We start from the raw sequence: 13,665 nt of genomic DNA on the forward strand, positions 1-13,665 counted from the left end.
GAAAGCAAATAAATGGTCAGACAGGGTACTTCCTGAACAGAACCTTCTCAGGTTTTTGCCTGCCATAGGAGTTCTGTTATACTCACAGACACCATTCGAACAGTTTTAGAAACTTTGGAGTGTTTTCTCTCCAAAGCTAATAATTATATGCATATTCTAGTTTCTGGGCAGGACTAATAATCAGATTAAATCGGGTACGTTTTTTATCCAGCCGTGAAAATACTGCCCCCTAGCCATAAGAGGTTAATATTAGATTTTGTGCACCAGCTGTTGATTACAAATATACACAGACTGCCACCCCTCGTCTTACCGGAGGCAGAACACCATCTTGCCGATGCAGCGTAAACCCCGCCAGCTGTATTTTATCCATGCTGTCGTTCAGCCACTACTCAATGAAACATAAAATATTACCGTTTTGAATGTCCCGTTGGTAGGATTTTCGTGATCGTAGCTTGTCTATTTTGTTATCCAATGATTGTACGTTGGCTAATTGGACTGGTAGAGGCAGATTACCCACTCGCGTTGGATCCTTACAAGGCACCCCGACCTACGTCCCCGATATCTCCGACTCTTTCTCCTGTGAATGACGGGGATGTGGGCTTTGTCAGGTGTCTGAAGTAAATCCTTTGCGTCCGACACAGTAAAAAAAAATATTCATCAGTACGAGGTGAGTAATCGCTGTCCTGATATCCAGAAGCTCTTTCGGTCATAAGAGACGGTGGCAGAAACATTATGTTAAAAATAAGTTACAAATAACGCGCAAAAACGCACACAATAGCACAATTGGTTAAGAGCCCGTAAAATGGCAGCCAACTCCTCCTGGCGCTTTTCATCTTCACAAGGTAAACAGTTGATCCAGAGAGTACAAGAATTCACTGGGGGTTGTCTGGTCCTCTATCAAGTCGATTAGCAGCTGGGAGAGGGACGAGCAGTTTACTGACTGACCCGGGTCTATTAAACCAAGATTTCTTTCAAACAAAAACAGCGGACAGAAGATTTTGATAAAAAGCATGGCCTATCTAATTTTTCAATAATGATGTCAGAGTTCAGTATAACTTGATTGGGTAGGGAAGCATTTGAAAGGAGCGTGTTTATCTGCAAGTGATATAAAATAGATGAGAAAGGCTCAATAGCTAATTCAGGGTCAGGTATGCACTTGATGGTACAAGTCATGCATAAACGCTTGGGTAGAAACGTTTTTAAAATGTATCTTCCTAATAATACAGGGATCAGAATTATGCTGTCTAGTATCTCCAAAACAGGCTATAGAATATAGACAATGATCACTAAGTTTGCAAACACACCAAAAGACACATACTTATGGGGGTTATTTGTGAAAATTAAATCTAATAATGAGGATCTATCTAGATTTTTCACATTTAACTCAGTGGGTTTTGTGATAAGCTGGGTTATATTAAGATCAAAACAAATGCTCTTAAAGTTATCCGAGATCGGTGTCAGCCAGTCCAGGTTAAACTCACCTAAGACCAACAGTTCAGATGATGGAAAAGGTTTTAAATGCTCAGCTAGGATACTAATCCCATGAATTAAAGCAGCAGGAGGCCTATACTGTACACTCCAGCAACAAATACATGCACGTTTTGGCTCATGGTCATATCTAAAACCAGGATTTCACATTTCTGGGGTATAGTGATATTAAGAGCACATGATGCTACAAAAGTGGATTCTACTTACATCGCCACCCCTCCACCTATTCTCTGCCTATCACATCTAAAAATCTTGTAATTAGCAATGTCAATGTCCTTATCCATGATCAAACCATTTAACCAAGTCTCTGATAAAACAAGAATGTCTGTGTTCGTGTCATGCATCCAGATATCGATAAAGTCAATCTTTTACATCATACTTTGCACAATTAAATGTAACAAACGCAGCCCTTCGCCAGACTTAAAAACAGCATGGGTGTCCATATTTACCGTAACCAGGTTGTTATAAACTTGGTCATTAAGTAAGTTAGGAAATTCCATAGGAATAGAAATTAGATTATCAAAGCTTGCCCCGATGGGCCTGCGGCTGCATCTATTTGATGGCTGTTTAAATACTATTGATATTAAGACAGGGATAATGTACATTTCCTTGACTTGACTAGAGTATTTCAACGTGAGGCATCCTTATTCAAAATTAGACGCTCATCCAGATGTCCAATTTCATCAAGTAAAGTAACGATCCTCTTCTTGGCAGCATTTAGTTCGTGGCATTTGACACAGGTGAAGTTTTCATAAAAGTCCTTCACTCGGATGACGGTGAACATAAAATGCATTTAATGGCCTTATGGTCAGCGATAGAGTCAAAGGAATTTTCACTGCTTTGTGTAGAAGCTGATAGAACACCCTTTAATCAATTCAGGCATTTTGCTTGCTAGCCAATAGGCTACTAAAAGGCTACTAAAATGTTCCAGGGACAAATTTAGCGGTCCCAGCACTGTGGCAATCTGCGTCGCTGAATCCAAAATAAATAATAAAAACTGGATATAAAATACTTGATATAAAATAAAATGATATAATAATCATATAATTCAAAGTATTCACTAAAATACTAAAAGTATTCATCAGCTGTTTCCATATGATAAACCGAGAATGTGAGAAACCCAAGAATTCGTAGTTAATAAATTGTCCCTCTGATAATTGCAACAATATCTCACACTCAAATATAAGAAAAGCAACATCAACAAAGTCTATGCAACTTAAAAGTATAGTTCACCGAAATTGCAGTCATTCTCTTGTAATTTGGGTGAACTGTCCCTTTAATGTGAACTTCCTCTGACAGTGAGAGCGTCTTGGCGGTGCAGATCCTGAGTCATTTCCTTCAATGGCAAATGATAAACAATGTAATTTCCAGAATCCCTGCAGTGAGCTGTCATCCTGCTCTAACCGGTGGCTTATTTACCCTATTAGAATGTGTCATAAATTAGCAATACTTGAGGCATTAACCAAGGACTGACTTTTGTCCTCAGCGGGAGTGGGCATTAATTGGTGCAAATATGTGTCATAAATAAGACATATTTACTGTGATGTACTGTATTTCTCCAAACCGCCTCCAACTATAACAGAAACCCTTGTAAAGCATCAGACTCATTTCCACTTTCATATTATTAAAAAACCAGCTGATGAGTTACAGAATTGTATCACCTAGATTTTAATGGTGTCTGGTGAAGTGCTCAATAATATACTAAGCGGACAATGTTATGAACCGGTGTAATTTTCGAACTTTTATTGGAGTGTTACAACCACACAGAGGAACATTTACAATGTAATTTTCCTACCTGAGTTTCTCATAATTTAATCACATGGAAAGATTTGGCTTATCAACACATAAGGTGAAATGAGCTTGACTATTAGGCAATGTCTTTGATAGAAAACAAAAGCAAAGAAATCCCTCTGAAAATATTTCACTGATAACCTTCCAAGGTGCTTGGGATGTACTCATGACTTGAGTCAAAAGTGTATTTTGTCCATAGCAAAATAATCAAACCTATAACTTCTCCAATGGTACAAAAACACAAAACATTAATAAAACTGTCATTTTACAAAAAAATCTCACATTTATTTATTTGTTAAACAAGTGTTGAACTTTACATTTGTCTTTATTGATGGGCCCCTTAATAGCATGTTTACATAAAAAAAAGGACTATGTATACCAGTGCTGGAAAATATTACATTTTCCAATGTATAATCTTTTGAAAATATTTCAATAAATAAATGTCCATACCCAGGCAGAAGAAATACATGTATAATGAATAAAAATGTTATGGTAAATGTTTTATCTAGTCTTGAGTGGCCCATTTCTATGTCATGATTGTTTATCCGATTAGATTATTTAAATCAAATTCACCCCCCAAAAAATGGTATGGCATGACTTTCATAGGGCACTGTTGTATTCCCACCTTACTAAAATAATGACCTTTTAGCAATATAAAATCATATAAATTTCAATGGACAACATACTGTATATGAATTCAGTATGCAAAAACACTTCACAAGTGGAAAAAATTAGTAAGCATTAACCTTGTTCTTTGTAGACTTATTTTGTTTTCATCTGCTTTTTTTGTTCAAACATACGATAATGAATGATGTGTAAGAACTATAAACACATTTTATAACATATGTGCAACTTTTACACAATATTCTCTTCAAATGTTACATTTTCAATTAAAAGGTTTCTTTATATTTACGGGTTTCCATGAATTTTATTTTACACTAGCAAAATATATATTAATTTTGCCATTTCCCTTGACAACAGCTCAATTGAGAAAATATAAGGCCTGGGGCTTGATTGCTAGTGGTTAATCCAACCTTCACGGTGATGGGGACAACTCTAGGATCCAGGACCTTATATTCCTAATTAATAGTCTGATCAGGAACACCATCAAACAAATAAGTCCTTATCCTGGTCCGAGAGCTTCATTTTGTATGTAATACGAAACAGGCTTGACAAGGATGGTGGGAGTGTATGTACAACCTTTGGCCAGAAAAAAACTGCTGAACTGGAGTGGCCGATAAAAAAAAATGTAATCGTTTTTTATATCCTTTTTTTTTTTAATTCAACAGCAGCAGAATAATTAAATACAGAAATGGCATGTGTCTTAAATTGAACTCTGCATTTTATATACAGTCTGTTTAAAACTCCACTCCAGCGGTCGGGGTAATGTCGCACTGCCAAAGCAGTGCACTTAAGTCTGTTGGTTTGTGAGGAGGATGGGGTTTGGAGAGTCTGGGGGGAGAGGAGCAACTGTGTGTGTGTGTGTGTGTGTGTGTGTGTGTGTGTGTGTGTGTGTGTGTGTGTGTGTGTGTGTGTGTGTGTTGGGGGCTCTAAGGCTCTCTGAAAAAAACTTCCTCGGCATCTCTCAGAGTACAGTACTGTTTGTCCTCGAGGATGTCGGGACTGCGGACAGGGGACGATAATTTAAATATATTTTAAAGGCTTGTCACTAACTGCATCTGTCCTTCCCGTACATCTCCTTCAGGGATGCAGCCCTCTTTAGTAATAGGGATGATGTAACCGTCACTGTTTCCTCTACTTATCTGGTAGTACGCTTGGAGCTGGTGTCCTGCTCCTAAGTTAGGCATGCTCTTGTAGTAAACATCCTCGTTCTCGCTCCTCTTAGAGGGGCTCGAGAGGTCCTCCAGCTCCTCCGCATCGGGGCTGCTCTCGGGGTATGGAGAGTCCCTTAGGGTGGGCATACTAGTGTACAAAGAGTCTCTGTTTGGGGACTGTAGGCTGTCCCCATGCTCGTTGGTCGTGAGCTGGCTGATGTAGCTCTCCAAGCCCCCCTCAGTGGTCTTCACTCTCTTCTGCGGCTGGTACAGAAGTGAGTGAGTCCGCTGGGGGATGAGCGGGGCCTCTAGCTCCCGGTGGTGCAGCTCTATGCCCAGGCCCACCGGTGTGTTGATATTGTGGCCGTGCACCAAAGATGAGGTGTCAGCCACGATGACGTCATCTTCGCTGCTGCTCCCGCCCACCACGTGCACCTTCTTGGACGATGGAGGAAGAGGAGCCCCCCGCTCCACATGGTGGTTGTGGCTCTTGTTGCAAGCCCGGAGGTTATTGTGCACCAGCTCCGATATTAGCATTTTTTCAAAGGCTGCGTCGTCCAGGCTGAGTCCGCAGTCCACCACCTGCACACTGTCGCCGTAGTCACCGTTGCGAAGCGAGTAGCTATTGTTAAAGTTACCATTAAGCGGTAGAGTATCCATTGCACTGGTGTCCCTGGGATGGTTCAGTGTGTGTGAGTGTCCTGGAATGAGAAAACATATGAGGGGATTTACATTAGTCACAACCATTCTTCCGAAAGCAATATGAAAAAAATGAGAAAAGTGGTTTAATGCTGTTCAGGACGCTGGAGATAATTTGGCACAAGACTAAGAATCAGCTGTACCATGTTACTAATTAGACAATCTGTAAGGAGAATGTGTATGCATGCATATACACAATGAACAATAATTTTACATTCTCAGTTATGCGGTAATTTGGAAAATGTTTGTATATCATGAACTAATACTTTCTCTAAAAGCCTTTCCAATTCACAAAAATATTCTGCCTTTGACTTTCTAGTAACAAAGGGACAGGCGTGATCCCAAACAACATTAAAAAACGTGAAGAAATCATGAAGATCACAACACACATGTCAGAGGCAAATGTACAGGGCCCGGTTTCCCAAAAGCATCTTAAGGCTACGTTCATCATTAAAACCTTCGTAGGAGCATAGTTAAATCTCTGAGCTGTTTCCCAAAACCATCGTTACTAAAGATGATCTTGAAAACGTTTGGTATTTAACGACTGCCTCAGACCACTTGTAGAATAGCTAAGTACATCGTTAGATTCTTTTCCCCCCTTCCGCGTCACTTTATACACATAAGATCTCCGCTAAACACAAAATCATGATGTTTATCTGTCTTTCTGTGACCGCTGAAATCTTCAGAACGATGTGAAAGTTTCCCATTTCTTTGCATAACAAGCAAAGGATATAAAGACGCTTCAAATGAAAACTGAGATAACTGTATTAAAAGATAAATACAGTATAGGCTACATAGATCTATATATTTGAATGACATTTAAATACATTTTCATGTTAATTCAATTGAGTTTTATTTAGCTATTTGTACGCTACTGTGTAATTTTTGCCTCAATATATTTCATTATGTGTAATGTGCACAATGATGTGAAAAATCTTGATTTACTGCATTATTATAGGGTAAGCATTAGAATAAGCTACCTCAATATTTGCAGTCATAGGTGATAATATCTCTCTAGGAACTGATCCGTCGTCGGTATTGTGTAATAATTCTTATGTTAAGGTAAGTTTTGAAAGAGAGAACGCTGATCTGAGAGCAGTGCTTCCTTTTTGTCGATCCTTTCAGTTTCGACAAATGCCTCAACGATGCACTTAGCGAACATTCTCTCTGCGTGGTGTTTTGGGAAATGCATGTTACATTTTCAGCCATTGTAGGAAAGATGCATCGTTAAAACACTCGTAAGCCTAAGTTCCATCACTATCAGAAAACCGGGCCTTGGTATGTAGCCACAAATGGGCAAGCTACGACATAGACAAGAAGTTGTCTAGCAACTCTTTGTTGGAGGTGACAGGGAAAAATAATGGGAAAATATGAATGTATACAGAAAGGAGAGTCATGGTCAACACGGACAGCCATCTTTCTCACTTCAGGGCCCACAAGCACCATCCGACATCACGACAGACAGCAGGTGGAGAGACTCACTTTGGACAACTCACATCATGTTTGTCTGTTCAGGCTATCTGGCCTAAGAGTAGCTGATGTACAAAAGAAAGTAAAATGATTTATTGTAACATGAAGAATCACTGAAAGGAAAAAAATTAAAACATAGCAACTTAGATAGAGCAAGGGTTCAGCAAATTTGATTAACAAGCAATCAAAGCTTTTTTTAAAGATTAAATGCCACCAATTTCTATTTAAATTGTTTCAATGATTTTAATTTGTTTTGGCTGTATTTGTTTAATTGAGTGGTGACTGAGTTGTGTTTTTTTGAATTTTCTCTCAGGCAAGGTCAGAGTTAGCCGGCAGCCCTGCGGTTCACATCAGTCAAAATGACAGTCCCCAGTGTACGCCCGGTCTCTACAAGAACAGCCCAAGAAAAACACAGCTGGGAAGGTCAGATGCAGTCATGTTAGGGATTTCTGTATGCACAGGGCCATGGAAATCAGGCGGCGATAGAATAAATATTAGTGGGGTGTGATTGGAGAGAGGGGTTGTGTATCTGCCGTGGATAACACGGCTTTGGCACAGAAAGAAATTGCGAAAAACATTTCGATAAATTCCTCCCACAGATAGAAGAGAGAGATTAAGAGGAATGGGTATATTATGGTGACATGCTGTTGTTCAGATAAGGGGATAGACCATTTTTGCAGACCAGTGGAGGCTGCTGAGGGGAGGACGGCTCATAATAATGGCTGGAACGGAGCAAATGGAATGGCATTAAACCATGTATTTGATACCATTCCACCCCAGCCATTACCATGAGCCCGTCCTCCCCAATTAAGTTGCCACCAACCTCCTGTGTTCCAGACACACCAACATGTAAAACAGACATCACAGAGTTTAGCGGAGATGAGAGGAGAGAAATGACAAAAAAGGAAAGAGTGAAAGAGGACAAAAAGAAGATTACAGCTGCTACCATGACGTTTGTACATTTTGTTTATGCCTCACTAGGAGAACAATTTTCCTCACAAAGGTGATGTCTGGAGAATAGGGGAGAGATGTGAGGGGAATGTAACTGGACACAGAATGCTGAGTGCCACAGGGAACGGCATTCACGTAGGAAGCCTCTCTTCTCTCAATTCACTCAGGAAATATTCTTTGCCACCTCAGTAACAAAGCTACAGTTGATGTCTGCAGATCACAAACTACTTATACACATCCAAGAGAAAGAAGAAGAGTATCTGAGGTATAACAAAACCATTCTTTCTCAGCTGTCTTAGATAGCTGTTGGATCCCAAAGGAATGCAATATTGGAAAGTATTATTTTCCTATTGGTGGAATATAATTTGGTTGGTATAGTTTGTGAACCACTTGCCCACTGAGTAAATGCCAATGACCATTGATGTACCAGGGAGTTGTTGTTTTTAATAAGCATGCTGAAATAAATTTACATTTGATAGGCAAAGTTAAGTTTTACTCCCATACTTGTCTCTCTGTAGGTCACTAGAGGGAAGCGTAAGGAGAAAGCAAAAAAAACATGACAAAATATACAATGTAATTAAAAATGCATTGTAACAATAATCCCTGCACACAAATTGAAATACTGGACTAACACATGTAATATCTCGATCATTTTGCTAAATGAATTGTTTGTTTATCAAACAGTGTCTAGTGACAGTTGTCAAGACTGGTATCTGTTCATACCTGAAAAACATATCATTGCTCAAAATCAAATGTTGATCTAAATCATGGTGCGTCACATTCATGAATACACAAATATTCAAGTACAAACTGAATATTTCAGCTTGCCTGTATTGTAACGTATACGGTTTAAGGGGTAAGTTCACCCCAAAACACAAAATAAATAAATAGCAGAAAATCATTTTGAAAACGCTTAAGGAAAAAGCATAATGAGAAAACAAAAAACATAAAAAAAATACTTCAATTGTAATTTAATAAAATGTAAACGTCATTGCATTGTACCATAATAATCCCTACACACAATTTTAAATACTGGACGAACACATTTTAAATATCATTATCATTTAGGTAAATTAACTGTTTGCTTATCAAACAGCATCCAATGATTGTCAGGATTGGTATCTGTTCTGTTCTTTGTATCATTTGTGGTCAAAATCAAATGTTGATTTAAATCATGTTGCGTCAAAATCATGAATACACAAATATTCAAGCACAAACTGAATATTTCAGCTTGCCCGTATTGCAACGTATACGCTTTTAGGGCTAGGTTCACCCACAAAACACTAAATAAATAAATCAACAATCATCAATAATCCTGCAATTTAAGAGTACCGTTTGAAAGGCTATGACAATGTTCATACTGTCTTTTCAAGGCAGAACATGTAGTATCTCCATTGTAGATGAATCACTTTATCTCATTCAAGAGAAACTTTAAAAGACCAAAATGTGAAACTGCACACCAGAGGTCTCTTAATAAATCACAAACCAAGTCATACACACGGTGCTTTCTTACAACACCGATTTCAGCAACCGATGTCTGTTACCCATTTGGGGATCCTGCTGAGATCCAGAGTGGAAGTTGATACTCGATAACGTTCTGATCTTGATAAGGCCACAATAACTCATAAAAAACTACTCAAAGTATAAAAAATGAAGAGAGAAGAAGAAGTTAACTGTACGTCAAGAAGTGTTAAGTAAGCACACCTGGAGAGTTAAACACTGGAGCCGTGGGAGTGTTACATACGACTGTTTCAGCCAGTAAGGTGTTATAAGGGTTGTTAGTGCCTTGTGGTCGAAGAAGAGGGTTTGTTAGAAGATAATTGCCCGTCATTCCTGGAGGCGGTAAGACAGAAGAAGACAGATCAGAGATCAGTTTTTGGCATTGGTACAATGAGTGTTTTTTGGGGTGATTTATGGAACAAAATGTCAAGTACATCTAAAACTGGGCTATTATTTTCAGAGTATATATTGAATTTGGGAATTTTTTGGGAGGACAGGATATTAATATTATCTATGACCATCTCTGGATGTCACTTGAACAAAGTGTACAGGCATTTTGTGGAAGCAAGGATTAGGATACAGAGGGGATATAGAACATCTTAACAGTCACTACCACAAAAGGCACTTTTGTTCACCTCATTCTAATTCTACTACAATCTGAAATGTAAATGAGAAGCAACGTAACTACAGAACAAAATTATAAAGTCAGCCATTTTGTGTTTTTGTTATTTGACAAGAAAGGTAACTGGTGAAAAAACGATGCTCTCATTTAGCGTTCTATTGCTGTGAATATAAATGAATTATTAAAACGGCATTAGCAGGTATTTTTTGCAGTGCAATGCTTTTTTTGTCCATTGCTACTGCTAGGCCACAGTTTTAAGTTGAAGTCCTATGATGCAATTGCTTGAAACGTGTACACAACAAATGACCACACCCTTGTCTCTTTAGTAAAATATCATAACACTAACTTCACCTGGATGCCAATACTTTACAATGTCAGACCTTTTCTTCAAATACTGAATTCACCCCGATTAAAATGTTACAATGGACCTCTTGCATCACGTTTAAAAACTAGGACATTTCCAGTCACATTTTTATAAGCTGTGTACTAGAAAACCCCATCACTCTTGTAGGGTATTCTCTGAGGATGTTATAATGACAAGGAGTGGTTTCTGAAGAGCAGGCCATCCTCAGTACAGTATACTCAAGGGTAACTAGGGTAGTACACTAGAGCATGATAGATAAATGTAACCTTAACATCTAATATACAGCTTATCGGGAAAATAAAATATTGACAAGATGAATTTCAAACTACTGTTCGTAACATTTTACCTCACGGAAATTGAAGAGTGAAAAATAATAAGGGGGAGTTTGGGAGGGGGAAGTCAGACTACCTCAGGCTAACCTCTTTCCTTGCATACTTGGAAAGCCATTTTAGAGCCATGCCGAGCCGTAAAGGCTGAACAACACACTAAGCACTCAGGGTCACCCAGAGTTGAACATCTTCTCATCATCATACTTGTGCTCTGGCTAAATAATAAATGACAAGGTTGTTTTCCTCCCTCCTGAATCCCTGAAATAGCAGAGGTCCCCTTACATACCGACCAAATAATGTGCCCCTGCGTGTCAAGCAAACATAGGTTTAAAAATAAAAACAAAACTTTATTTAGCGTTTGTTGGCATTTCCTTCTTCTTTTTTGAATGGACTGAGCCACATGAACTTTGGACTTAGTACAAACAGTACAGTGGCTGCCCCAATCCGTGTTCGACATTACTGCCCAAAATGACAGCACAAAGTATTTGAGGACGGATTTCTGTAATCCTCAGTTGGCAGAACAGAACAGGGAGACTATCCTTGCTATCCCTTTTAGCACAGTGCGCAAATCTTATCAAGCCCAAAGCATTCACTACAATTTCTCAGGATGTTAGCCCCTCTGTATGAAATCATTGGTACTTGAAAATTTATTTTATGTCTCGATGATGGTGAATGGTGTGTGAAGAAGAGATGAGGTGTGTGACTGACCTTGGTTAAGGGTGGAGGTGCTGTTGATGTCACCTGAGATAAAGGAGGACTCAGATTGCTTTCTTACGGTGTCATTCCACATTCTCCTGATACGGCTCTGTCAGATTAACAAGGGACAGTTATTAGGACTTAAAGAAGCCTGTTCACTGTTGAGATTCTTTTTCATTATTTTTGCTATATGTAGTGTTCCTGCATCGGCGAACCGACTCTTCACACAAAGCGCACCAAGTGCAACGTCTGGCCTCCACACATTATATTAACTCAGGCTTCGAGTGACTACTTTTATACTTCCTGTCAAAAGTAGTGGATGTTATAGGGGGGTGCTCCATAGGTTTAATTAGAAGTTAAAATGGGAATGTCTTGTGGCGGTTTTGTCTTTCTACTGCCACCGTAACAGTGGTTAGAGCATTGTCTACTATCAAAACATTTATAAAAAAATGGTTCAATAGCAAAGGAATAACAAAGGAATAAACATAAAATTGTATTTGCATTCTTGTTTTTCAGAGTAAAAGCTTACTGCAATGCTCTCAAATAGCGCAAATAGTTCCATGTACAGTGGCGTTAGTGAGAAAAAAGATAAAGCGAGTGCTAAGGGGTAGAGTGGAAAAAGGTACCCATGCAATACAGTAGATACTGCGTGAAACAGTTAGCTTACGATAAAGTATACATGTCACTGTTTAACTACGGTCTGTGTTTCTGGTACAATTACATTGGCCAGCGGTCTTGAAAAATATAACATTACTGGGCGTTCTGATGGATTCAGAAGTCATTGGAGACTCTCCTAGTTAACTATTATAGGTGATACTTTGCGGTAAACTGGGTTTATGCCAATCTACCCTGACATAGAGATGAATCCCATTCAGAATCCCTGGTATAGTACCTGTGTGCCCGAGGAGTAGCGTGCACTTGTCCTTGTGGTGGAGGTCTTTGTTGAGCTATGTGAGCTCTCCGTTGGTAAGCCACCACAGCAATATGTGTGGCGGAAACATTTGATGTACTCTTTACGGACCTGTGGAAGCAAAAAAAAGAGGACGCTAAGTTAGTGGCTATGTTTATTTTGTGTGTACCTTTTGTGTGTGCTTACAGAGCTTTCAGAAAGTATTCACACCCCTTTACTTTTTCCATATTTCGTTTTGTTACAGCCTGAATTTAAAATAGATTAAATTGAGATTTTGTGTCACTGGCCTACACACAATACCCCATGATGTCAAAGTGGAATTATGTTTTTTAAATTCATAAAAAATAAAAAGTTGAAATGTCTTGAGTCAATAAGTATTCAACCCCTTTGTTATGGGAAGCCTGAATAAGTTCAGGAGTAAACATTTGATTAAAAAGTCACATAATAAGTTGCATGGACTCACTTTGTGTGCAATAATAGTGCTTAACATGATTTTAAATGACTACCACATGTCTGTACCCCACACATACAATTATATGTAAGGTCCCTCAGTCAAGCAGTGAATTTCAAACAGATTCAACCACAAAGACCAGGGAGGTTTTTCAATACCTCGCAAAGAAGGGCACCTATTGTTAGATGGGTAAAAAATGTAAAAAGCAGACATTGAAAATCCCTTTGAGCATGGCGAAGTTATTAATTACGCTTGGAATGGTGTATCAACACACTCAGTCACTAGGGTCCAAACACATTAAGGCACTTACATTACATATAAAACAAAGATAAATCAGTACATCCTATAACATTATTACACCACTACATATCTACAATACCACCATACAACAATATTACAATGTACGTGTGTGTAGAGTGGGTGTGCTTGCGCTTGTTTGCGTATGGGTGTGTCTGTACTTTTGTTTGTGTCTCTTCACAGTCCTCGCTGTTCCATAAGGTGTACTTTACCTGTTTTTTAAAATCTGATTATACTTCTTGTATCAGTTACCTGATGTAGAATTATGGACAGACTTGTCCCCATCTTAGCTTCTGTTGTATCAATATGTTTTGACCATGAC

The 13,665-nt window shown here is 38.8% G+C and overlaps 1 protein-coding gene across 6 annotated transcripts in view; it reads right to left on the reverse strand.

Annotated features, from left to right (window-relative positions):
- Positions 1 to 3,206: 3,206 nt before the first annotated feature.
- The window catches only part of adgrl2a (adhesion G protein-coupled receptor L2a), a 210,813-nt gene continuing 200,354 nt past the window's right edge, over positions 3,207 to 13,665 (reverse strand). For 2 of the 6 annotated variants that reach the window (XM_029706293.1, XM_029706292.1), the window contains 3 exons: positions 12,578 to 12,706; positions 11,698 to 11,794; positions 4,935 to 5,755 (listed from right to left, as the gene is read on the reverse strand). In XM_029706293.1, the coding sequence (XP_029562153.1) occupies positions 4,935 to 5,755; positions 11,698 to 11,794; positions 12,578 to 12,706 (1,047 nt within the window). Of the gene's footprint in view, positions 5,756 to 7,235; positions 7,289 to 8,678; positions 8,697 to 9,878; positions 10,008 to 11,697; positions 11,795 to 12,577; positions 12,707 to 13,665 lie in introns of all 6 variants that reach the window. The other 4 variants (XM_029706294.1, XM_029706295.1, XM_029706291.1 and 1 more) reach the window with 4 other exon arrangements.

The sequence above is a fragment of the Salmo trutta genome, chromosome 22 (genome assembly GCF_901001165.1).
Source record: "Salmo trutta chromosome 22, fSalTru1.1, whole genome shotgun sequence".
NCBI lineage: Eukaryota > Metazoa > Chordata > Actinopteri > Salmoniformes > Salmonidae > Salmo > Salmo trutta.